Source organism: Pholcus phalangioides, unplaced genomic scaffold, assembly GCF_987345545.1.
Source record: "Pholcus phalangioides strain wild (caught in Gottingen) unplaced genomic scaffold, Ppha-v1.0 ptg000010l_1, whole genome shotgun sequence".
NCBI lineage: Eukaryota > Metazoa > Arthropoda > Arachnida > Araneae > Pholcidae > Pholcus > Pholcus phalangioides.
The window spans coordinates 28,598,006-28,625,992 of record NW_028301603.1 but is presented as its reverse complement, the minus strand read 5'-3'; the positions used below and the strand labels follow the sequence as shown (position 1 = coordinate 28,625,992).

Sequence of the window (27,987 nt, the reverse complement as noted above, 5' to 3'; positions counted from 1 at the left end):
TCAGATTTTTTTTGAAATGTGTTCGTTACGAAAAGTCCAGCCATTTTTTCCCATCGTTGTACATTTCTCGTAATTTTGTTTATTTTTAATTTTGGCGCGTGGAGAGAAGAAATTGTCGTCTGGAACATCAAGTGAGTCCGTTTTTACATAGTAGGAAAGGATTACTTTTACATAGAAAGTGCGCAGTATCCCGGATTTCTGGTTTCTTCTTTTCTGTTTGAGATTAATACTACCGCTGCTGCGTAGGGTAATGACTCGTTCTCTGAGAACGGGAAGTGCTGAACCAACTGTGTTGTTTTCTTTCTCGATTGTTGTTGTGGTCGTAATTTCAAATTGTTGTTGTTTTTTTTTTTTTTGTGTCCTCATAAGTGTGTGTTTATATACCGTTGAGGACTTATTGCAATCCATGGTGTGTCGTCTGGTGTTAACTGCTACTGAAGTGGGTCAGGTGATGGATTTGGTGATAGATTGTTTCGGATGGAACGTGGCGTTATGAGACATTCGTCCGTTGGATGGAAAATTGTCATCTATCGCCATTGCCGATGTTCGTGGCAATTGATGGCCTTATGAAGTAGTACTCTCTTGACGTCACTATGGCGGGCAGTTTGCATGTTGTTGTTGTTGTTGTTGTTTGTTGTTCAGGGGACACCTTTTGAGTAACAGCTGAGAGTTCGAAAAGTCTGGTATGAGATTAATTAATATGATATGGGTATCTTAATTGTGGTGTCTTAATAGTGTCAAATAGCCCACCCCAAGTGTATTGGAGGGGGGGGGTGCCTCCTACCCCCCCCCTCTAATTTAATGGGGTGTTTCAAATGGTTTTTGGATTTATCTGTGTAAAGCTTATCCTGTCATTTTGCGGGTTTGATGAGAGTGTGGTTCTAGTTTTCTGTGTAATTTAAGGAAGTCAAATTTCTTTTTTTGTTTTCAGTGGCTTCTAAATTGCCCTCGTGGAACTCAAAAAAAAAAAATCGGAGTTCTTAATGCTTAACTGGCGTTGTGAAAATTCTGTGTGTAACTACCGTCATTTTGACCCCGGCAAGTACGTTAAAACCTCTCTGGCGGACACCAACAGGACAAAAAAAATTTGCTCATAAAAGAGGGGGGGAAGTGACCGTTAATCAGAGGTTTGAAATTCATACTTTTATTATACAAGTGGAAATTATTATTTGGCCGTAAAAAAAAGAGGGGTGTCCGTTATGAGGGGTTTTAATGTATTGATAAATTTGTATGTATTAAACATTTACATTTAATGTATTTTAAAAATCAACAAAAAAAGTCTTCATAAAAGCAATGTGGGGGGGGGGGTTTACACGACTTTTAACAAGCATAAAAATTAGTCGTTATAAGTCTGAAGCATGGTACTTGCAGACAGCACCATGACATGTTGATTACACAGATTTTGTGTATAATTCACGAACAACACTATCCTCAACCTTGCCTTAAATATCTAATGTTCCGCCATTAATTTGAGACTGTTATTGAGAAAATTGGCGCTCTTCCGATGTGTCATTTCGATCTGAACACTCCACCATCAGACAACAAAAAAACATGCAAGTGGTGAAGTATGACCCCACGGAAACTTTGATCAATGATATAGAGCATAGTTTTCCAACCTTTTTTCTCCCATCGCCCCTTCAGAAATTTTTTTCTCCCATCGCCCCCCAACGCAATCTAACCCATAGGATCCTATGTTAAACCCGTAGCTTCTACCGCCCCCTTGGAACATTCCATCGCCCCCCAACGCCCACGTTGGGAATCACTGATGGTAGAATAACATAAATTTTTCAAACACGTGTAAACAACTAGGTTGAAAGGTGTTGAAAATAAGATGGTCCAGATGCATTTCTTTCTCAAGGGGTGGCAAACATGAAGAATATGTATGACCCCACCATGCCAGTTAAGGGTTAACCAAAGGAGAGGTCAAACAGTGTCCTCTTTAATGTGTGGAAGGGTCTTGAAAGGTACCCTCCCCACCTTTAAATCAAATCCTGCTACTGAACTCAAATTTAATGGTCTTTTTTCAAAGGATTTATGTATCGTGTTGATTTCCTCTGTGTGAAAATTATTCTATTATTTTGTAAATTTGAATGTTTGATGAGAACAATTCTAATTTCATGTATGATTTAAGGAAGTTAAATTTCTTCTATTATGTCCATTTTTTTCTAACTCAAAAAATCCGGGATCCTTTGAACTGGGGGGGGGGAGGGTGAAACAGGATATCCCCCCCCCCCCAATGTTTGGAAGGGTCTTAAACACCTCCACCTCTAAATCAGATCCCCCCGAATTCAAATTTAATGGTTTTTTACAAATAGTTTTACGGATTTACTGTTGATTCTGTCTGTGTAAAAATTATCATGTGAATTTGATACCTTGAATTTTTGTTTCATTGATATTTGAATGTTTGACAAGAACGGTTCTAATTTCCTGTGTAATTTATGGAAGAGAGGAACAGCTATGAGGTATTTATGGGGTCTTGGCGAGTCAAAAGTAGTAGGATTCAGAGGGGTAGCAAATTTGAGGAATGAGTGGGCCAAGAGAATTAGTAGAATCTAAGAAAGGCAGCAAAATTTGAACACCACACAGGTTGTAAGACTACTAATCCGCTTCTGCCTAGAGAGCGAGGGACAAGGTCAGTGGGCGACCAAAAGAGTAACCAGGAGTCTCTGAGCATGGGAGTGATCAAAAGAGTAACTTGAAGACGTGGTTATATTTGCGAAGGGGGGCAATGGGGTTATAGCGCCAGGTGGTGAATCAGAGAAATGGGTGGGCAAGAAAATTAATCAAGAATGGTCACTTATTCAAGAATTAGTGTAACCCAAAGGTGGCAAAATCATAAATTTGCATTTGGGAGAACTAAACTTGCCCCATGTGATAGTCCATTCTTGTTTTGGGTATTTTTTGGCCGTTTCCCAAGTTTTCAACATTTTCATTGTCAAGGTATGGCGATATCACAAAAGAGTGATATTGTGTGATGAGATTTCTTTTATAATTCCAAAATTTCATGTTTATCATCCTGCTTGTCGCCCCACCCACTTCCATCAGTGGCCCCAGGCAAGTGATTTTTCTGAGGCCCTACCAGCATAGGCAGAGTAAACTTGGAAATCTGGGGGGGGGGCACAGTAATTATTTCTGGGGGCGCAATGATGACGCCAATTTATATATGCATATATACATTAGATCAGTCAACTTTACCTTTGGCGCTGGGGGGGGGGGGCCTTCCCCGTATCTCTGACCATGCCCTACTAGGCAAATTTTTGAAAATTTGATCCAGATCTCATCTTTGTAAGGCAGCCCATGCCTTAACACTGAAGGGGGGGGGGGAGTTCTCAAACTTTTTCCACTCACTTCGCCCCTTTTCGATGCCTATCTGCGAGCTCCCTAGAGCTGTTTAACAAAGAATATTTTTGAAAAGACTTTGTCAGGATCACTGCTCTGCAGCGTCTGACAAAGGTTGGAGGCACACAGTTTGAGAACCCCCTGCATTAATCCCTTTACGATCAGGTACGTAATATTGTGTGCAAACTCTAGTGGGGTAAATTCAATACAGCTGACTGTTTCTTCAACCCCTTTTTTTTCATCATTGCGAAGCTTTATTGTAACCCTAAGTTTTTCAGGTGCCATGTTGCCATGGTGACTAAAAAATTAGAATTTGCGCCGAAATTTCCTATTTGGGATTGTTGCATGAAATTGTCCAAATTTATGTCAGTCTGTGTATTTAACAGAAAAATAAATTGTTGCTAAGTCTCGTGAAAAAAAAAGTAGAAAATTTTGAATGTATTTTCTTACGGAGAAAAAAAGGTGATTGGAGCTCCTAAAAGAAATTTGGCTGACGTTAGCTTTTGAAAGTCCTGCCAAGATCCTGTTATGGAGATGTGACTGTAGTATCGATTTATGCCTTTTTATCAGTTGTAACACTGTGTCAAGTTTGCAATGTAGATGCTGTAATCAACCTTGAATAATTTTTTTTTTCCAGTTATATAATAAGCTGTTGTCCCGATCTTGCGTCTGTCTACTCCACAATTATGGAAAATGGTATGGAGACATCTTGTTGATTCATTATTATTTATTAGGGATTGGTAGAGATATGTTAATTTTGCAGAAAAATAATAATTCCATATCGGAAATTTCGCGTTCATTGGCAAAATAAAAAAAAGTAAAAAATTTTGTGTTTATTTTCAATAACATTTCTTAAATCAGAAGTTTTGCATTCATCCGTAAAATATTTTTCAAATCAAAAATTTTACATTCGTCCACAAAAAGATTTTTTCAATTAAAAAATTTTGTATTCACAAAAACCAACTAAACTAACGAAAGAATTTTACATATACTTTAATTCTGTGGCAAAGTATACTCGAACAACGGGAGTACTGTTGTTCTTGTATGGAAGTTTTATCATTTGAGTTCTCGGGGAGGGGGTAGGAGAACATTTTTTTGCATTTATTTCATAAAAAATAGCAAACTTTTGCATTTATTACATCTATTTTGAGAATATGAAAAATATGTATCTCTGGTTGCTATTATTTAAAATATTCTGTCAAACCTTGATTATGATGAAACTTTTCTTTCTAACCAATTGGATATGGTAAATCAAATTTTCGATCCCTAAATATTTGTTACTGCTTGATTGTGGGGAGAGCTTTGACTGCTGCACAAGTTAGAATAGTATGCGATAAGTGATTGTCATATTATTGTGATCACAATGTCTTGTTTTTCAAATCTACCGCACTTATTTGATGGAATAAATTAAGATTCCCAAAAGCTGGTTTGGAGATGAGATTTGAGCGCTGTGAAAATGTATTGGTCATCATGACCAATTGACCACCATTTGCTTTGCCTGGAGCAAAAAGCGAGAGCTTTTCTTTCTCTACCCTCACAAGGTTTTTTTATCTTTTGGGAGCAATACTTTTTTTGACAAAGGTAATTTCGCCATAGGAATCCGCATTTATTGTTTGCATTCTATTTTCATTATTTCTGAATAGAAGAGGTAATGTGACCCCACAGTTTGGGAACTACTGATGTACATCAATAATTGTTTATTGAACACAACAGTGCAATTAATAACATGTATCATGTTATTAGCCCTAATATGTCTGAAAATTGTAGAAAGAGCGTCATTTTTCAAGTATCATTTCTGGTCTCCTCCCTCCAGACTTGATCTAATTATTCAGGGTTTTCAGCTTCCAGACCCCCTGACAATTGAGCATATCTGATCATTGTAGTTATTTGGTGACTATATGACCCATATTTTTTGAATATCCCCCCCCCCAAATAATAATATTCAGACGTCATTGTTTTAGTGAAAAAAAAATTATTTTCCGAAGTTTACTAGAAAGCTCACTTTTTTTAAATCAAAGAATTTGTTTTATTTTAATGAGAGTTGTGTACCAATAATATTTTGAAGTGACCCCCCCCCCCTTTTTTCTTTATTATTATGGTCAGCAACCTAGTTATCCCTATAGATATTCTGTGGTGATTTTTCCCATTGGAATGTCGTCTGCTCAGATAAATGTAATAGTCTTTCAGCAGCTATTGAATATACTGTCGTCTGCTTGGCTGTTATATAAATGTAGCAAACTTTCAGCATCTTATCATGTCATGTTATAGGTACTGTCGTACTACAGAATAAAAAGTTTGAAATGAGTACAAATTGATGACGATATACAGAATAGATGTTTGTAATGGTCAAACAGGTATGCGAACTGTGTCTTGAAGTAAACTAAGCGTTCTTAATTTCCCGTTTCTACGAGTTGAGTGATTTATTAGTTAATTAAATGTTAAGTAGTCGCGTACTTAAAAATGTGTCCCAATGTAAGTACAGTGAATTACTATTGTAGTACTATCACGATACTCAATATAATGATAAATCTCTCTACAGCGATTTTTTTTTCTTTTTTTTTCCCTACTCTTGTTTGGAAATGCCTGGTCTGAATCAGTGCTTATCAATTTCTCGTATCTCGCACCCCCCAGTGCAATATGATTTTCCTCCCCACACCCATATGCTTTCTATTTTTTTTTAATTTTGAATTTTTGTGTAATTGCGTTAATTACTTATTATTTTTATAAATTATTTAAAATATTTTTTGATTCCCTTTTTGGCTTATAGTTATTAGTTATGGCTTTCTTAATTCGAAAACTAAACCTACATTTATTGCAGTCACTGAGCTATAAGGAAAGGTTTATTTATGGCTCAGTGATTGCAGTTGACACTCAACATGATATTCATTCATTCATTGCTTGCGTCAAAAAAACTAGCATTATATTGCATGGTGGTTATATTGGAAAGGGAATAATAGTTGCTGTATATAAAAACACTGATGTTTGTAATGAAATGGTGTCTTTAAAAAACAATCTCCGACTGTATTTAAAATTATTTTTTTTGTGAATTTGAGAAAAAAAGTCCAAATTGTTCTTCACACCAGAACAACAATCAAGGGCAGATCTAGAGCTCACTGACGGGAGAGGGGATTTTTCAAATTGTGTAGCATAAGGGTGGCCATATGTCCCACACAGGGTTTAAGCTAGATAAAAAAAATTCCTTTAGCGAAAATGGGAAAAAAAAAGCTTTAGCAAAATTCAGACATGCCAACATTGGCTTAAAGCTTGTCAGTAGTGATGAATGTTCAGCTTTGCCATGTGAGTGGGAGTACCCCTCTAGGACGTCATAATCACAGTGCAATGAAAAATAAACTCAAATTTTTTTAAAATTTTAATTGAAAGTTCATTAAAAACAGCACCTCTTGTTGGCACTGGAACCTAGAAGGCTCAGACCACGTGACCTGCCCCTACCAAAGCAACTTTCCGAGGTCGTGGAGGCCCTAAATAATTCATGAATATTCAATGCACTCCCAACGTGCACACACCCTTGTGGGTCATATATATATATGGACATCTCTTGCAACCCTAGACCCCATGTATCTTGTTTTGTTCTAAGCATGGTTCCACTTGGTTCTGCTAACCCTAGCCCCCGCCCCTATACTCCCGTTTTCTTTGTATCAAAGCTCTTACGGCACATACGATGAAACATTCTTTCAGACACAAGTTCTGTGAGCTTGACCATGCACAATGCAAATGAAGTCTGGTCGTGAAAAACCAGTTTACTCCACCATTTTTAAGCACTCAAAAACCTGTTTTTAGCACACAGCATGAGGCGGTTTTGATGGAAAACAGGTTTTTGGGCATCGAGTAGAGCGTCAGGTTTATACTCGGCTTTGCAGATTGCCTTTCGCGCACAGACAAAATAGATCTGTTCCAAGTTTGTCTTCTCTCGAACTCTCACTTTCGCATACAAATTCATCATTATGGTAAAGATCGATGCAATTTCCGAAAAAAATATAATAAAAATAAATAAAACACTGCAAGAAACTCGGACCCAACTTTTTTTTTTAATCCGGTTGCTGTAGTATTGAGAGTGTCTCTTTTAGCTTCATAATTTATTGTGGCCGTCCATAAAAACTACGGACAATCCATAGCAGTTGGCAACTCTGAAAATGCTAATGATTAATGGATGGATATCTGCCCATTTCGTACCTTCTGTACACATTTTTTTGCAAAAGTAGCTACTACTTCCTTTTCACTCTAAGATTCTTTTGCATTTTGCGAAAAATGCGACAGAAGCTTAAACCCTGGTCCTGCATTTTATCCCTATTTTCCAGGACAGTTCCGGTTTTTTTTTCTGTTCCAACTTTTTTTTAAAAATTCCCCAGTTTTTTCCATTTTTTGATTGGAGATTTTTCTTGAATTTGTTGTTTAATCAAAAACATTGCTACAAATAAATAATTTTCAATGGATTTATTGAATGAAATATTACTATTTCTAAATTTTGCTTGGATTTCCCCCCCCCCCCCCCCATAGATCCACGCCTGACAACAATATTACACATGGCTTTTTTAATACTTGATAATTTGTTAACGTTTTTCCTCAGTCAAATGCTTCAACAGTATCAAAGTTTATCGCAGCATGCTAATAACACTAGGTATGGATGTAAACAAACCACAAAGTATTTTGGGCAAAAAAGAAACTTTAGCGTTGTGAATTTTGTGCAATGAAGACTTCTTTTCATTTAAATTTTCCTGAAAAATCAGTTATTACAATTTTTCCCCCATGTCACACCCCTTCTTCCCCCCCCCCAAAAAGGCTTTGCTGCACACGCCCAGTTAAGAACCACCCTTAATTGCTGATTCAAAGTAATAGTAGATGTACCAACATAAATATCATTGGACTTTTCATATTAAAATTGTGAGTTTGCTCGTTTATTCTACCAAAATTCATTAAATCTGTGAAAGAATAAAAATGTGAACTATCAAGCAGCATCATGCAAGTCGGAAACACATACAAGAAAAAATCTTGTCAATGGAATTTGTGTTATTTAGTTGATGCTGAATGGCCCTTTGGTTGTACATCCAGTAAATTGAGATGTCTGCACCATATGTGTGATACTGAGATTGCTACCACTCATTCACTTTAATAGGGGAGGGGTCATCATTAATAAAAGCACTTTTCTCTATAAAAAAAACTGTTAATCCATGAAGTTAATTTGGTGTCTCAATGACCTTTCATGTTACATAAACACAAATTTTTGGTGTTAATATTTTTTGCTTGAAGTTCGTTTGTAATTTATTCATTAGTGCTTAATTAACTTTGAGTGATTAGGAGAAAATGACAGGTGTTATGAAAATATGCATTCGTAATGATTGACAAGATTTGTTTTAATTAATAAGTAGTCAGCAAATTTTAATCAAAAATTTGATTTAAATCAAAAAAGTCATGATTTTTTCATACCCTGGCAAGCAACCTCTAAGCATATACTAATCATTCACCAGCTTCAGTACAATAGTCAGCTATTTCGCCCAGAGGAGGTAAAAGGGAAAATAAAAACCCAAGATGTTTGAGGGAAAAACAAACTCTTCCTATTGACAGTTCAAAACTGAACTACGCTTTTAGATTCTAATGAATCTTATTTATGATATTGCATCATGTTTCTCTTCCTCTTTAATTTTCAAGAGTACAGAAACTATTTTATCCAATACTTATGAAGTATGGCTATAAAACCCAAGAATCACACAATAAGTTGTTACGTTTCCATCAACTTATAAATCAACATACATACAAGTGCAATGTTGGTTCCTTCCATAGAAACCTATGGAAAATCAGGTTTCGGCTAACAAATGTGATTCCAGAATGAGTAAGCTTTATTTGCCAAGGTATCACTGTATAAGTGACAGCAACCATTGGATAATAGGAGGCCACACCCACTGGCACATGCATAATCAGGGGTCTGTCCAGCCACAATTTCTGTCTGTTTTCTGAACCCTTCACAAAATAAAGATCAATGAAACCATATAAAAATTTGACATTTCATTTCTTTTTATGATTGATTAACTAGATTATTTCATTGCCTGCAAAACTTCTTATTCTGACAAAGTTAATGACCATTTTCACAAAAATAAGAAATTTTCCGAAAACAGGACCCTACAAAAAATTCTGCACAGACCCCATAATGTTTACTTAACCACTAAGTCACTTGAATATTCAACAACTTGAATGCACTGTTTGCATATTCTGAACTCGCTTAAAATTTAGTTAACTGTATAGTGTAAATGGGCATTCAAATGACTAATAAAAATGATCTGAGGGAAATGTACTCATTACCCCTAAATAATGTAGAAACTAATGTAATAAGACCAATTTTCAACGTTAATTATTTTGATGAAGTGGTTTTAAAATTCAATTTAGTTGCTACAATACGTGGAAGGCATTTTTATTATTTGGAGTTAATCTTTGCATAAATGTGTTAAAAAATTTTAGTGTGTGTATGTATTGCCATGTAATCATAAGCTACCACTCAGATGCGGAAACAATCTGAGAAAAAATGTTTGCAGAATTTTATTCACACAACACTTGATTAGGGATCTTTAACTTGTGTCCCACCAGCCGTTTTGTATAAAAAAAAACTAGGCTAATTATTAAGGTTTGATGGGTAACTAATATTGCTATGTAACTTATGATTGATATAGCTTAGATGCACATTTCACTCAAATTCTAAATGTGGTTCACACTGTGTGGATCGGTTATATTTTGACCTTTTTATAACTTGAGGTTCTTGTTGCAGCTGGTACAGCGAAAATATTCAAGGTAATAGAGAAAGATGGCTCCACAGTAATTTATTGTCCCAGTACAAAGTATCTTTTGGTGGTTGAAAAGCGGAATCCTAATAAAGTACCTGCAGAAGTGAGTATACTGATGTTAGTTTGATAAATCAGTTCTTGGCAAATTCTCATAAAAAAAATATGTCTCAGCCAAATTTATTAGAAGCCAAGCATTTTTTCCCCCAGAGCTCAATGGTCCCTTCCCACGTTGGGGGGGGGGGGGGAACGTAAATTTTTGTACTGTATAGGTTTCGAATTTGGCAATCACCTATAGTTTCAGGCAATACCAATTGCTCAGTCTTATCATGTCCAATACCCAGCCAAATCCAGGTTGAAAGTGCAAAAAAAAAAATGTTCGCCAAAAGAAAATGTGGGCAAGGATGCCAAAAATAGGTCTTACAGAGATTTTTTCTCAAGCCTCCCCTGGTCATGGCAGCCTGAGTTTTTCAAGTTATGGTTAGAACCAGAGCTTGATAAATCCCAGGTGTGTATGGTGACTAAAAAAATCAGCATTGGTTCTATGTGTTACATGTTGGGGGCACGACGTCATTCGGTAGGCTCGCTTATCAGTTGAATATAGCAATTGTTAATTATTTACATGTTTTATTTACAATTTATACAACCATTATAACTTTAATGGCAGGAGCGTGTGGCAGACGTACGGAGAAGCCGAATGCAAAACAAACAATAATGATAGTCGGCTATGACTGCATAAAAATACACATGTTGCCACACTGACATAAATAATAATAAAAAAGAATGATAATAAACAGTTGAAAAAGGGTCGCTACGTGACCCCCCCCCCCCTCCCAGTCGAGAGGATCATAGGCTCTCGACGAATTATAAGTTGAAACTCACTTTCTTTCCGGAACGCAGTTCCATTTCTTTTTAGCGAGAGGATATAGTCTTCCGTGGGATTGAAATTATATCCTTTGGCTTCATTAAGAAGGCAGGTTTCAGTCTGTCAACACTTATGGTAGTGACACGGTCAGGGAACTGCTAAATGAAATGTGAAATGTCTATCACCTCTGCTGATGACCGCGTAAGGGCCATCATAAGGCGGTCGTAGCAGAAACAACGTGGTCGGGAAAGGGAAACACCAACTTGCATCTCACATGTTCAAAAAAACAGGTCACCACTGTTACGCGTTGTCGGGGCGTTTCGTCGCTGGTAGGCTCGCTCACATTTAGAATATAGCGAGTGTTAATTATTTACATGTTTTATTTACAATTTATACAACTATTATAACTTTAATGGCAGGAGCGTAATAATAATAATAATAATAAAGAATGATAATAAACAGTTGAAAAAGGGTCGCTACATATGTGTAGGTTGGTTCTAAGTTTTCTATGTGTGATGACTAAATTAGAGTCTGAGGACAACTCAAAATTTTCTGAATTCGTGCAGCCATTACCACCAGCATGATAAAAGGTCACCAAGTCCCAGAAAAGTCTCAAAGCAATTATTATTGTGGTGGTTCTTCTCAAAGAAAAAATAAATGTTTTTGGCACTTAATTTCTTTTTTGATTTGTCATGCCTAGGTTCAAACCATAACCTCATTTTTATTCTCCCGATAACTTAATGCCTGTGTTTCTTTGACAAGTTTCTCTTCTATGTCTGCCTTCACTTTGCATAACTAAATCCTTTGTTATCATGAAATTTTCTTTTTGTTTTAACTCGTATTCTGCAATTTATTGTATTTTTTAAATGAATGTACTTGTCATATACAGTAATAGTGGGTATTTGTTTTTTATTGTAGATATAGTGCTGATTTGTTGCGGCCTGCGACAAGGTTAAAATGAATTATTAAATTAAAATTAATAAGGTATTAAATAATATTGTGATTGCTGTTGGAACTAATAGCTCAAATAACAATTTTTAATTTATACGTGCCTTCACTATGAGAAAACCGTTTCACACACAAAAGCAGTGTTACACATAAGCCTACACACAGATCATAACGAATAAACACAGCACAGCAATTAGGACATTGTAAACTGAGTACAGACATTTTTGTCAATAAAGGAGCCTCCCCTCACATTGTCTTGCAGGTTGATAACGATAACTTATAATTAAAAAATGAGTGTGGTTCAAACTTAACTTCAAAGTATGTTAAAAGAAAAAACTTCCAACGAAAAAAAGTAGCATAAACTGAAGTCAGTTTTTTCCCATGTTAAGATATTGGTCATATTGATCTACAGTATGTAGATCAGGGTTTAAGCTGAATAAAAAATTCCTTTCGCCAAAAAGCGGAAATGGGGAAAAACTTTAGCAAAATGCTACAATGCTAATGTAATGATTGATGGTTGGATGTCTACTCGTTATGTACCTCCTGCATGCATTTTTGCGAAAGTGGCTACTACTTTCGCATTTTGCAGTTTTCTTTTGCATTTTGCGAAAAATACGATCGTAACTTAAACCCTGATGCAGATGCGATTTCTCTATTCTGCATGGAAAGACTGACTTGGAATTATATTCTGCTCAGGGGCAATGCAGAACCTGCCTTGGGGGGGGGAGGTGGAACTTTTTCTCTTAATTGATTTAAAAAATTTTTTTTGAAAAATAAAGTTTTTGTGAATTTTTTTTTGATTGAGTCTATGAGTGCCGGGGGGGAGGGTACCCCCCTCGGGAGAATCTCCTGATTTCTGGATTCCAAAAGTTGGCACGTCTGTATATTATTTTTTTGGAGTCAATTGCAAAGAAAGTATTTCACCCTCTTATGATATGCAAAACAGATTTCCATATCCAGTTTCCTTATGTCAGTGTTTTAATTGAGCTGCCTGTCATTGTGGCAAATCCAGAATAACAGCAAGATATACATAGTTATGGGCTTGTCAATTAGTTACTGCTGCTGGAGTCTCAAAGATCTTGGATTTCCGAGTTTCTTATTGGGTCACTTGAGTTTTCATAGTACTTGCTTATTGAATGAAACAAGCTTGATTACCTACACATAAAGCTAAATTGAGCGTTATCAATTGTTTTGCTGCTATAGTATTTAGGTTGTACTAGCAAATAAGGTGTCATGTTGAAAGTTTTAATCAAGCTTTTAATATATGTGGTGGGTTATAAAAATTTTAAGGATTTGTGATAAGGACTACATAAGTTTTTAATTCGTATTGTGTATATTCTTGTGTCTCTGTAGGCTATGGGACATCCAGCTGTTTCTCTTCCAGCTATTAGAAATAGCAACCAGAATGCTCCAACGCCTGTGAATCCAGGTATTGATTACATTTTTCTTTCAGCTACTTTTTCTAATGCTACTGAAAAGACAATGATTTGAAATGATTTATTTAACAAACTCAGTTCAAGCTCATTTACTGTGTAGTAAATTATAAAACCATTTAGAGTTGGAATATGCATGTGTGCCACTGTAATAAGCTGCCAGTCTCTGCTCATGAATTTGTAACTTCGCATAAATCAGTGTTTCCCAATATTTTTTGATATTGCAGACCTCCCTGTAGGGAAGGTCAATGTTCCACTGTCCCCCTGTAGTCAGGGTCAAGGCACCCACATACTTCGAGATCCTTGAGAAAAAAAATTCAGCCATGTTATAGCACAGCTGGATGCTAATAGAAATTACTTTGAGGATTTGCTGTATAATTTTATGTTATCAATCAAAAATGACTAAAATTTTGTTTTGGTGATTTATTGTGTAAGTAATTTGAACTGTGTGCATGAGATGTAAACGGTCAACTGATTAATGGTTCATGGGCCTGATAAGAAGCTATCTAAAATCACAAGATGTTACCTAAGAAATGGTTTATCTCTTGAGTAACAGTTATTTGTTGATTTCTGAAGTTAATTTTCCTCATCTAGGCATAAAGAAGCCATCAGCTTGTGTCTTGCCCCTACCCAGACTAGTGCCGTTACCTTCTCAGAAGTATGTAATTTTTAAATTTTATTGTTTTTTAAGTTGGTTGGTTTTGGTTTATTTTTTGAAAAACATGGTTGTATAGTAAAACTATGTTATTTTTTGTACTAGCAGCTAATGAAATTTCAAGAAACCAAAGGTTGGTCATGTTTTTGTGTAGGGGAGGGGGGGGAAATGTGGGTTCTTTTCTACTCTTGTCTATGCAGTCTGTTACTTTTTACAAATTATTTTAAAAAATACACGTCTTTATTCCAGCCTCTTAGGGGGGAAGAACTTCAGATACACAGTTGGACTTGCTTATAACAAAGTCTGAGGTTATAGTGAAACTATTCATTGTACGCAAACGTTTTGTTATACCCATACCAGCTTGAAAAATGATGTGTTTAAACAAAATAGCGCATTTTACATGCAAGATACACATTTTCAGCAATCTGAGAATTAAAACAAATATATTAATATAATATATTTTAACTGTAGAATACTAACTACATGGTTCTGAAACAGTCAGACAAGTGTGTAATATGCAGTTTTTATTTTAGTTAGTATTTTAGGGTTAATAAAGATTGAAAATTAAATTAAAAACTCATTCAATTGAATATATCAACTAAAATATGTGTCAATCATTTTTTTTTTTTAATTCTTGATCTTTTTATTGACTTTGCATAGGTTCCAATGTTTCAGATTTTTTGGTCTTATTAAAATCTTACGAAAAATCAGAGGAATCTGATTTCTGACCGGATCTTCATGAAAAGATCCCTAAATGTCTGCTAATTGTGCTTCATGTGAATGAAAAATTCCTAAAGAAAATGTTCCTTCAGTCCCCCCCCCCCCAAATTCTAAAATTCTAAGCTGGCCATGTTTTCTCAAGAAAAATATGGGAAATCAGAATTTCATATACGAAGAATCAGCAATTGTCACAGAATGTGATGCCAAAAGCAAGCAAAGTTGCCAATTATTGCTAAAAAATCAAGACCATGAAAAATGCGTTCCGTAAAAATGATTTATATATGCTATAATATGGGTCACCTTTTTTAATCCCCAAAGGAATCCCTGGGTTTTGTTTTTTCCCTTTTGTTTTATGTGACTTTTTTTTATGCAGAATGTTATTACATGATAAACTAGATTTTTCAAGTTTGTGAATTGCCACCTGTGACTGAATTTGAAGCATGCAAAATATAATGTCTTTTCTTTTAGTAATAACATGAGCTCTGAAAAACGTTTTCCTCTCATTTTGTTTAACCATTTAAAGAGAAAACAGAATAATCCTGAAATTTTTTTTTTTTAGATATGTCACTTTCTTTTTTTCATTTTTGGCTTTCAACCAACTGCATGGCTATAATTTTGAACCAATGAGTAGCGTTTTGCTCTTGGACATTCTCAAAATTAATTTGCACAAGATAAAACCATCACAACCAACGTTAGAGTCTAGCTTTTGAATGGAAAGTGGTTTAGAGGTGAGCAAGGCTCCTACTCGTCCTACTTTTGTCCTACTTTCTAGTTTTTGTCCTACTTTTCCACGAAATCCTATCAACAAAATTTGTGTAAGTGATTTTAATTGAGCAGGGAATCACATTGATATATTGCCAAATATCACAGATGGTGGAGATTGCAATTAATTATTCTGTCAAAGCAGAAATCATATAGTTTTTAAGGTTATTTGGGGGATGTATGTGGACCATTTGGTTTATTAATTTTTCGTTTGCGTAGTTTGAGGGTTCAACAAGTATAGTAGTCATTAAAAACTTCTGTCTGGATGGAAAAAATAATTTTGTAATTATTATACTTCATGGTCTTGGACAGTAACTAACATTCACCATTCAAAATTATGGTGCAAATAGGTGAAACAACAGTTTGCATTACAAAGCAGTTGGATGCATAGGCCTATTCTAGGTTTAGTGATTCTTATGCTACCTAATAGCATTCAGTTGTCTTTTGTATTTTTAAGGCATGTGAAAAGGCATAAACAGTATTTAAAATGCTCAGCAAAGAGCTAGAAATGAAAGTGCTTCATTTGTCAGAAACGATTACACTGGTATTGAACAGTAAAATGTAAAAAAATAGGATGGACAATGCAATAAATCCATCTGGTTTACCTTATTTATGCCTGCCCTTGTAATTTACACATTTTTCGCCGTGCATTTGAAGTGTGTCTCGAAAGAGCATCATTTTTTAAAAAACTTAAATGCCTTCATAATTTCCTGTGCATTGGTGAAGAGAATTGACAGAATGGACTGTGTGGAAGACTGCAAAAAAAAGAAAGAATATAGTATATATATTGTGAGGAGAGATGGAAAAGAATTATCGGTGTTTTGGCTAAAAATTGTTTTTATAACAATATAACAAAGTTATTTCTGTCATTTTGATTTGACTTTAGTCAATCTTATAGGATACTGAAATAGTATAATGAAAAAAAAATTCAATCAAAAAAAATTTTTTTAGGGATTTTTTTAATTATTTTATAATTATGGTGTCTAGGGGGGGGGGTACCCATCCTACTGTTTAGTCTAACTTTTTCCTACTTTTTATAATTTTTTTGAGTGGGAGCCCTGTAAAAATCTTTTAATGGTTATCTTTCACCGAGGCCCTTTGTTGATAAGAGATTGCGCAACTACTTTCCTCGACTACTAAACCACATAAATGCATGAAATGGCTACTTTCACAACATGTATATGTTACTGTAAATGTGACCGGTTGTTATGCATAATCACCAATAATCTCAGTAAGATATTACGACTTTATTATTTTCCTAAATTCATCACTTTTACCAGTGATTTGGTGTAATTCCTGAATAAAGTTGTAGGTATGATAAATGTGGAAGAAATCATTGGAAATATCACTTACATTCAACCACTTATCAGTTTTTCCTATACATAATGTATTTACTGCACATTTTGCCGTGAAAATTAAATGAAAATAAGTGAATAGAAGGATAAAAACATATAAATTATTATCAGCGTTGTAATGTTGGCTTTCTTCATATTTATCATTATTTTCAAGCATATCGTATTTTAATGTGTATAAGGATTTATCATAACATATTTACTGTAACATTTACATTGCAAACATTCTGCCGAGCCACTTCAAAGTTTAAAGCATTCCATAAAGTGTGTCCCCAATGTACAGGGCTTGGCAAATCAGAAAAAATTTAGGTGCCAACCAAATTTTGTAGGAGCCAAGCATGATTTTTTCACAAGGAAAAAGTTTCTTAAATAACTTTTTTTTATTTTTCTGGGACTTATTATGAAATCATAAAATTTTGAGCCATCCCTAGACTAACAACCACATATACAAAATATTAGGTGCCAATATTGATTTTCTAGTTGCCATGGCAACCTGGCTCTTACCCAGCTCTTGGTGACTCAAGTGCGCATTTTATGTTCAGTTCATTTTCCTCCAAATGGATTAAATTTTTAAGTTTTGTGAAGGCACTTGTAACTTGATTATCAAGAGAAAAATTTTAGGCTTATTGTGCGAACTTGAAGAATAATTCTTTCTTTTTTACAGGGTTGTCAAGAAAGAGGTATTGCCTCCAGCTAAGCCAGAATTCACAGATGTAGACTATTCAGATGATTGCATCAGTGCCGAGCAGTTTTTCCAGGTTCTGAACCTTGTTCCAAAGAATAAACTTGCTCCTGCAGGACCTTCCGACACACTAAAGACTGAATTTCCTCTGAGACATATCTCGAAACACAGTGAAAAGGTACAGTTCACGACTCCATCTCTCACAAAAATTTATGATGAAGTGGATCTTTCATCGCCACTTGGAAAGAAGTGGTTGGAAGAAGGGCAAATGAAGTCTGGAAACATGATATCCCCAACAACGGCTATGGAGTGCTGTAAAAAATATAGCTTCTACTGTAGAGTGTCACTGTGCAATACGAAATCCAAAGACTATGATGTCCCCAAGCTGAGGTGTCGCATGGCAAAGGCATATCCAGAGACATTCAGACCTCAGAAAAATTACAAAGGAGGATGTCATATGTACTCGTTCACGAAACGCCAGCGATTGGAACGGCTGAAAGTCATAAAGACAGGTAATTTTAATTCCCTTTCTTTTTATGAGTTTGGATTTGAAAGTGATTTTTAAATCACTTTCAAATCCAAACTCATAAAATTGCCTGTCATTTTTCTGTTTTAGATAACTGCATTTTAATAATTGTTTTTAATTCATTCCAGTAAGCCTAGCATACTTGTTCAAGTTATTGCAATTTCCCATAATAATGGCGAGGTTTATATAGCTGTGTAAAAGTTAGTTTTATTCTCTTACAGCTAACGTCTATTTCACTGTTTTTCAACCGGTTTTCTGCAGACTCCTTGGGGCAGTTCGCGAGTACTTTGCAAGGGGTTCATCCGCTGGATCATTTTCATTTTCCACCACTGCTATGATTTACATATTTTGTGCTGTGAAATTTTAATTTATTTTATTTTTAATGGTATGCAAACTTATTAAAAAACAATACATTTTGTGGGAGGGTGGTGTTGAAATTGACCTTTCGATGCTACAGGTGTCCACAGAACATTGATCTTTACTGGGGGTGGGGTAGGCAGCATCAAAAAGTGAGAAACATTGGTCTATTTAATGATTACACCAAACCTTCCCCTATTTTTCAACGAACACTTTGTGATTTCAGTTTTTGAGTCGAGGCAAATTTTTCTTAGGACATTTTATCTATTTTCTTCTGGTATTTGCCCTAAAGCAGTGTTCTCAAAGAGTTTCGTTTTGATTTGGTTGGTGCTGTTAATTGGGCTGCCACTTCTCTCTCTCCCCCAGGGGTCCTTTGTATTTTTTTGGTAAAATATCATACTTTTGTCCTATTTTCTCTATTTCTTTTTAAATTACCAAATCCTATCAACAAAATTCATGTAACTGATTTTAATTGAGGTGGGAATCATATATATATTGTGATATATTGCAAATGTTGTAGATTGCAATTAATGATTCTGCTAAAGCAGAAATTGTCGTCTTTAGGTAATTTGGAGGGGGTGTATGTGGACCATTTTATTTATTTTTCATTTGCTTAGTTTCAGGGTTCAGCAAGTAGAGTAGTCATTAAAAACTGTCTGGAGGGAAAACATAATTTTGTATTTACCAGTTCATGGTCTTGGACAGCAACTAACATTCATCATTTAAAGTTACAATGTAAATTTTATATACAAGGTGATTTAGAAAAGATGGAAAAAATTTGAGGTGATAGTACACACCAATACAAACAATTGTCATCGAAGAATGCATAGTCTAACATTAAACGTAAAAGCGCTAGCATGTTTCGAAATGGCCACTCCTCAAATGTTAAAACTGCATTCCTGTTGAAATTTATTGGGGGAAGAAGAAACCATATGCAAATCTACATCGTAGTGAATAAAGGGCATTGACGCCAGCCATGTAAAGTTATTCCAGCGTGCAACTGTTGTAATGTAACATATCCATGTTAGGGTAGGGGTGGGAACTCTGCGCCAATTGTGCCGCACTGCGCCATCCTGCTCCAATAGTGTATTTTTCTGCACCAAATAGCTAATTTTGTCTCAGTGTGCCCAGAATTTCAGAAAAAGCCACCAAAACTTTTTGGCAAGTTTTACAAAGATTTTCATTAAAAAAAATTTTCAATTCAAAAATATTTAATTTTTATTATAGAACAAACATGTCGAACCCCAATAATTCATTCGATCAAGAAAGAGTTGCCGGAAGTCCAGATAAATTTACAAATTTATAGAGAAACACATGGTTTTTTTTTCCGAATCAATTTTCTGATTTTCCCAGAAACCCTGATAATATCTGTGATCGTACAGCTGAAGATGGTTTACAATAGTCTTTCAACTTTAAATCACAAATGCAAGTATGTTTCCTTTAAAAAAAACCATGTCACTGCAAGGAGCAGAAATCACTATGGTCGATCGTCATTGCATCAAATCCTGATGTTTTGTGAAAAAAGTTTTCATTCTGTGAATAAAAGAGCAAGTCCGCCAAATTAGGAATGCTAATTCAGAAACTTGATAACAGCCAAATGAAGAGTGCTGAATCGTCAGACATCATGTTGATGCTTCCGAGATTTTTTCCCATTTTGCAACCATTTCTTTCTGAGTTTAGCAAGAAGCCAGCAGGAATTGTGTCCGTAAAATTGAAAAAAAATTGTTTATATTTATCCATCATCAGTTCCTCACTTCCCATTCGAAACATAAATGGTAATACCTTCCGAACACATAACACTGCCTAATTTACCAAAGAACATTTAAGGTTTTATGATTTCAAAAACATGCTCATTCACTCCTTGTTAACAGGAGTGGCTCAAGGACCAACCTCTGCATGAAGCAGACCACTCTACCACTCTATAAGTTGCAGCGAATCTGGGGCGAATAATAATAGAAAATAATTTTCAAAAAGTGATAAAAAAAATTGGGTTTGAAATTTCAACTATTTACAATGTAATGATTCTGTAATATAATTCTAATAATAAGATCTAGGATATATATATATATCAATATATTGGGAGTGGGTGAAGATCTGCAGCATTTTAAAGTGCGGCTTGATACCTGCTCACTTTCCAGTCCGCTATTCCTTTGAAAAAAAATAAATGTTGCCATGGCAATCAGCAGACCTATACCACACATATACACCCAGTCCCCAAAGCAGAATGTTTAGCACTGTTCTGCGACGAACCCTCAGCTGACTGGAAATGTTCTGTGGTAAAAATCCCCATACATGTAATAGTGGTTTTTTTTTTCGGCACTTTTTCTTAAATTTCTTCCAATTTGTTCTGCAGTAGAGCTAATTGTACTGCGACGTACGTCACAGATTTTGGCACATTCTGCTTTGGGGCACCCAGTTACATATCCACGCATTTGCGATTTGGAAGATAGGTGGCACCAACTACTACTGTACACAAAAGTATAAAAATATCAAATTAAGATTTTTTTTCCCTATTGAATAAATTACCAATTTAAAGAAGAAAAATAATTGAAAACTTATAGAAAATGTTCAGCCCATTCAAACTGCTGCTGCTGTTCTAGACAGAAAATAATACCCTTGGTGAGCAGAGAGTGTCATCTTAAATAGACTGGTGTGAAAAATTTGTCTATATTTATTTTCACCCATATTTGTCTAAAATATGGGTGCTTTTAACGATAATTTTTGTGGGGTTGTTTTTTTTTCATTTTTGTTATCGATCCCAAATATTGTTGCTTTTTTCTTGTAACACTAATTTTGTTACTCCAGTACATACTTTTTTTGCTATAAATCTGCTCCAAATTCTATATTGTGGTGACCCTGCATGGTCAGGAAAGTTTCCCTCAAATACTGATTGCATGTTATCCTCTCGCTCACTGACTTTGTTTTTGCAGAATGAATTAACTCATGATAAAGGCGTCTTGTGCGTCTCTGCACTTATCATGATGATATTCTGAAGGATGAACAACCATTGTTGTAGCCACCTTTCGATCGCTTTCTCATTAGTTCTGTAGAGGTGATCGTGTTCAGTGCCATACTTCATCATTGTGGTTTCACCGATCTCTCGGGAAAAGATCGCCGTGCCTATGATGAGATGTGGTGGCCGCTATGGTAATCGGGCTCCTGCAATGTGGTACTGTGTGAATTCTAGGTGTGTTGAGAATGATGACGACTTCAGGTTCTGCTTCGACATGGACGTTACTGACTTTCTAGTCATGTGGATATTTTTCTCGATCATCGTATTGGCGACAGATTTCAATAATGAGTGTGATATTTTGACTTTAAATCTTATTAACATAAACATTTAAAATTTCCACATCATGATTATCATTTCTGGAGATTATCGATCAATTGTTGCTGTAATTAATATAAAATTAGTGTAATAAATGTTCATATAGAAAAATTCTGTCATTCCTTATTGTCACCTTCCAAAACTTATCTGGGAAAACAAAAACCTACCAGGTATGCAAAAGTTTTAGTTATACTAACAGTGCAACTAAAACGGGATAATGGCACACTTTAATAATATTGAAAAAGCAGACATGCATTTCATTTGTGAAGCTGCAAACAGAAATACCACAGAGGCAGCACAAATGTGCAGAGAGCGTTTTTCCCACAAGCAGTTGCCCAATCCAAAAACATTCGCACGCTTGCAGCAGCAGCTGTGCGGAATGGGATCCTTTCTTGCTTCCTGGTCTGATGCAGATCGTACAAGGACTGCCAGAACAGCAGGTGTGGAAGATGAGATTTTTGAGATGGTGACAGATTAGCTAACTATATACAAGTACACAAGCTGTGGGTGGTAGCTTTGGTGTGCCACAATCCACAACATGACAGGTGCTAATGGGTGAGAGGTTGCACCCATACAATTTTCAACGAGTCCAAACATTGAATGAAGATTGTGCTTTTCACGTACACTTCACCTGCTGGCTCCTACAGCAGAGTGCAGCACGCCCAGATTTTGCGGCAACTGCTCTTTTCTCAGATAAATACACTTTCCACACGAGATAGTGTATTTAATACCCATAATAAACGTATCTGGGTTTCTAAATCCACATGTGTGCGCATCAGCGACGCTTCTCCGTCAATGTTTGGCAGGAATCATCAGCGACCACCTAACAGGACGACGTCTTCTACCGGAATGCCTTGACGAGGGCAAATACAGGGCGTTTCTGCAAGAGATGCTGCCAGACTCGCTGGAGGATGTTCTATCTGCTCTCCGGCACGATGGAGCTCCAGTCCATTTTGGGCAAGAGGTACTGCACTATCTAGACGTCACTTTTCCAACCGAGGTAGTCCTGTAGCTTGTCATATTTTGATCTCTTATTGTGGGGACAGCTGAAGAGTGGAAATTATTCATTAAAATTACTTTTTAACATGCACATTATTCTTGTGTTTTCTCCTCGTATCCTCGGTTTTATTATGTTGTGCCCTGTAGCATGTTTTTATTCCATTTTAGCCCATGCATTCTCTGAAAATTGTTTGTTTTTGTGTGTACTACCATCTCTTAAAGTTTTTCCCATGTTTTCTGAACCACCCTGTATATGTAAAACAACAGTTTTCTTAACAAAGCAGTTGGATACATAGGCCTGTTCTAGGTTTGGTGATTCTGATGCTACCCAATAGCATTCTTCTGTACTTTTAGAGTATGCAGAGGTATAAACAGTATTTACAAAAAGCTAAAAATGAAAGTGCTTCATTTGTCGAAAATAATTAACACTGGCATTTAACAGTAAAATGTGTGTAAACAAATCCCTTTGAAAAAAGATGGACAATGCAGTAAACCCTCCAGTTATCTTGAGGGATTGGACCTTGAAACGTATACATTTTGCGCTGTGCTTTTTAAAGTGGTCTTAAAAGCGCGTCATTCTTAAAAAACCGTACAGGCCTTCGTAATTTGCTGCGCATCCAGAAAGAGAGTTGACAGACTGGACTATGGAAGACTCCGAAAAAGAATGTAATTTATATTGTGAGGATAGACAGAAAACAATCGTCTGTGGTTGCTAGTGCACTGTTTTGGCCAAAAGTTGTTTTTGTAACTAAGCCATTTGTGTCATTTTGCTTTTGCTCAAGGCAGTCTTACAGGATATTGAAATAATGCTATAAAAAAATAATTTTTAAAAAAAGGAAAAAGAAATCCCTTCAAAAATTTTTTTATTATGCTATGATTATGTTGTCTGGGGGGGGGTGTACCCTCCCCGTCTTACTTTTTAGTCGTACTTTTTCTAAGTAGGAGCGCTCTACTTCGTATAGTGATTGATCTGCTTGGAGGACAATGCTAATTTTTTATTTTTTGGTATAATCCTTTCAGACCCCTAGCGCTTATTTTGTGAAATATTCAAAATGTTTTTGTATTTTTGGTACTTAGAAAATAAATATAAAACATAAATGTATCGGCAAATCTTTATTCAATTTTTCTTCAAATTTTAATTTTATTATTATTTACTCACTTTGTTTAAATTTTTTTAGCCAAGCTGATGTTGGTATATTCATCTTCACATACAATTTTTTCCAGAATTTTATTGCAAAAGTTTATGTAATAAATCACACTTTTCCCAGAGGCACTTTCTCCTGGAAGTCATCTTAAAAAAAAAAAAAAAAAAAAAAACCCCAAAAATCAACTTTAAGTGCTTGTTCTCTGATGAAAGAACCCCCCCACCCCCCAAAGTTCATATCCACCATATTTCTTACTCAAAACTAACACAATCCTTCAAGTCAGGGTTTAACTCTGAGGTCAAAAGAAAAAATTCTACAGTGAGAAAAGCAACCTACACGTTTGTTGGACCAGGGTCTGAAAGGGATATACAGTAGACCCGATAATCCAGCCATGCGTTAATCGTTTAAAGGCCGAACTATGAACAAAGTCACTTATTGTTTTGGAATTTGAGGTCCTTTTGCATGCCTATACATAGATCAAGTTTGAAATTTGAAGAAAAAAAATTTTTTCCTTTGTTTGGCACTTGGGCAGAGGTGAATGTGGAAACTGGTATCGCCTATATTCTCAGGATTATTTATTTCTTCAGTACAGTTATCACAAGAATTTTTCTATTTTCAACTTCAAATTCGCAACACATACAGATTTTTTTAACATAAAAATGAGTGCAGGAAATTCAAATTTTTTTATAATGTCCGTGATAAAGGAAGATAAACATATATTTTTGATGACCTGTTTGTCACATTGGTAGCATATACATAATGTTTTGTTTTGGCAAACCGCACACCATCCTTGCGTCGCAGACACAATATAATGGCCATCAGATGACCTGACATCTTTTCTTCAGTTGACAACGTGGACCTGGATGAATAATTAACCCCTCCTTAGATCGTAGAAGGTTCATTGTCACTTCTCTTCGGAATTCCAAATGAGAAATAAGATCCGCTTCTCGACACTCTCAATGAATTATCCAACGTGCTATAATGGTTATATGCTAAATCTGTAAATCTTTTCCAATGGAATCCAGAGCTGAGGTTTTGATCGGTTTCTAGAAATAATTTTTTTTATCCCATATAATAACTTTTTTTAGATTGCTCAAAACTGTCTTGCTTTTTCTTAAAACTTGAGTGTTGCACTTACGTTTTGCTCCTTTTTTCTGCCTTACATCTTTTGAAGAACACGTTTCAGGAGTTTTCTAACAACTGATCTTCGTTGTTGCAAAATTACCTAGCATTTCACATACATCAGTTGGAGTTGTTGATACTAGATGATTTTCAACAATATCATCTTCATCCACGATGTTCCCATTTTCATTAGCACGCAACTGGAATATATCTCTACATCCTCTAATTAGGAATCTGAAAGAGTTTCTAAATATCTTACTGCTTCTTCTAATGTTAGATATCTTTTTGATATGGTTACTCAGCTGCACACAACAAGACTCTAAGATTGTCGAACTCAGTTTGATTCGTATGCAGTTTGCTAAAATATACATTTCTAAGGATGTAAGAATAAAAAGTACTCGTCCAATATAAACAATCCACCCCAGAAAGCACATTCCTCTGTGTCATATTACCCAGATTAGCCCTTATACACTTGTGTCAAACGATGACAACATCCTGGGTTCGAACGGTAAAATCGAATCAGCGCACTGATGCATTTTTGAACGTGTGTAGCTCTTTAACATTTAACAGTACAAAGAAACTATTTCCTTTACTTTGATTGATATATTAAGTGGTAGAAACACACAAAATAATTTTTAATTTACTTCAAAATTGGAATTTTGGCAAATTCTAATCGAAATGGGGAAAAAATGTCAAATTTCAAAATTCTGCCAAAAATTTTTATATCAACCTGAAGTTTCCTAATTTATTTCAAAAAATACTTCGAACTCTCCTCTATACACGGTAAAAAAACTCAATGTTTGAATCAATTTTTATCTGATATTTTCGTCAATAAAAACTGTTTGATTTATGGAGCATTGTCCTTTAAACGGTTAATCTGGTATTTTTAGACAGATTTTATTCGAGTATAGAAGAGGAAACATGTCACTATTACTGTGCGCAGAAGTTTGTTATTTAAACGGGCTTTTTCAATTGACTTCCAGTAATCCGGCACACTCTGGTCTAAAATGCTCTGGATTAACAAAAAAATCTACTGTACCTAAGTCTTGATAGTTATTGGCCAAAATGTATAGAAAACCTAGTCATTTTTCTGGGTGCAGCTTATGTATCGGAAATTATGGTATTTTTTCTTGAGGAGTTAACTTTTTCTTAAGTCAAAATTAGTATTGATTTATTCAATGAGTTTTATATTTTTTTCTTAGGATTAAACAGTAAAAGTAGGAAGCTGAAGCGGCTACTCAAACCATGTTCTGTCAGCATCGAAAGACTGGATCCAAAGGTAATAAAAGAACGGACTCAAAAGAAACCTAGTGCCATAGATGTCAAACAGCAACAATCTCTACTAGATGCACCCGTTGTTGATTGCTCAACATCAATAGAACCTTTACCTTCATCTAGCAGTTCCACAGCTGCATCACATGAAACAGATATAGTGGTTCTGGAGTCTAAAACTGTTGAAGTCCGGCCTAGGAGGCGGATGCTAAAAGCACGGAAATGTTCGGTTAAACTCAGAGACATAAGGCAGAGCATAATCAATGTGTCTGGAACTTATTATGTCAAGGGCACTTCTATACATGTAAAAGGATACAGTGTTAAGCTCAATAATTACTTTCAACCTTGCAGGTCATCAAGTCCTATTTTTAAAGTTCCAGTGAATAAGATTGTGATCCAGATGCCAAGCCACGACCATCCTTATCACAGAGTTCGACCTTTAGCTCTCTGCACTCAGTCGATACCTTTCAACATTGGCCAAACTAGTAGTGCAGTAAGTTGTTGGCAGAGGATTCCTGCACCTCCTGTCACACCTAAGGTTACTCCGAACTACCCTGTCATTGATCTAGTTGATGATGAAGACGAGGAGATCAAAGTGATGGTTCCGCATCAAGTTATTCATCCCAACCCTTTCTCATTGTTCGTTTTCAACTGCTTTGGCTGCCATTTCAGAAAGACGTTTGTGGACAGAGCTGAAGCAGACAACTCAGTCCAACAACATATGAAAGGGTACCACTCTGTGTTGCAGCCAGACATGTTCACACAGTGTACCCCAGATTATAGCAGAAGGATGCTTTTCATCGAAGCATTTCCCGGGTACAAGACATCTAAATCGCCACATGTTTAAAAGGTAGAAACTTGTCCCAATTTTGTGATGTCACTGAATTGTGATTATTTTCCCTAATTGTCACGAGTTCATATGCACATGTGTGTTTATTCTGCATCCTGTACTACGTTGCTCGTGTGAGAGCAACAAATTAACTCTCTCATTCGTGTTACTCACAGGACCATTTTAACGACTGAGTGAATTGCGATCATTTTAGATTGGCTTCAGATATTCTCTTGTTCAATTTTATTTTTTTTAATATGTTCAGAGGGCGTTTTTGTGAAGGAGCTTAAAATTTGGGAAGCCATTGAATATCAAACAAAGTTTTCCACATGAAAATTTTTAGGTAATTATACTTTTTATGTCTGGCGAAGTCTGATGGCAGACAGATATCTAAATTGGATTACAGTTTGATGTCTCGTTTCACGTGTATATCTTATATAAGCTCCAAATCTCAAGATTGAAAATTGACAGAACTTTGATTCCCCCCCCCCCCCCCCCACACGATTCTCTGGTATTTTGTTTGTCCATGTTCAAGGTAATGAAAATAGCCGGGAACATTGTTCCCGCATATGTTAACCCTATAGTTGGTCCCTCCCTTGACAACTGATGCAGAAAAATGCTTAGAAAGTGAAAAGTTCCATCTATTCATTCTAAATTATCATTAAGTTCTGTGTTTCAGTTTTTTTAATGTGTAATTAGCATTGCGAACTTGTAAATACGAAGGCCATTGCTATTGTAATTAGGATTGAAGTGTCGCTTTTATTTTTCCTGTGGCAGCGTTCTGTATTTTCTGAAGTTTATATTTGGAATTTTTTAATACTGTTTGAGAGAATAGCTGTTGTGTACCCCTTCGAAAGAACATGCTATC

At 35.7% G+C, this 27,987-nt stretch overlaps 1 protein-coding gene across 3 annotated transcripts; it reads left to right on the top strand.

Annotated features, from left to right (window-relative positions):
- LOC149081224 (uncharacterized) lies at positions 1–27,611 on the top strand. Of its 3 annotated transcripts, none has more exons than XM_089238052.1 (7): positions 1–131; positions 3,977–4,035; positions 10,112–10,230; positions 13,291–13,366; positions 13,965–14,028; positions 17,524–18,053; positions 26,221–27,611. In XM_089238052.1, the coding sequence occupies exons 2-7, from the start codon at positions 4,026–4,028 to the stop codon at positions 27,135–27,137; spliced, it is 1,716 nt and encodes a 571-aa protein (XP_089094178.1). In that variant the 5' UTR covers positions 1–131; positions 3,977–4,025; the 3' UTR covers positions 27,138–27,611. The 3 variants fall into 3 exon arrangements, with proteins under 3 accessions (XP_089094178.1, XP_089094180.1, XP_089094179.1); XM_089238053.1 differs by lacking the exon at positions 1–131 and adding an exon at positions 178–683; XM_089238054.1 differs by lacking the exon at positions 3,977–4,035.
- Positions 27,612–27,987: the final 376 nt, after the last annotated feature.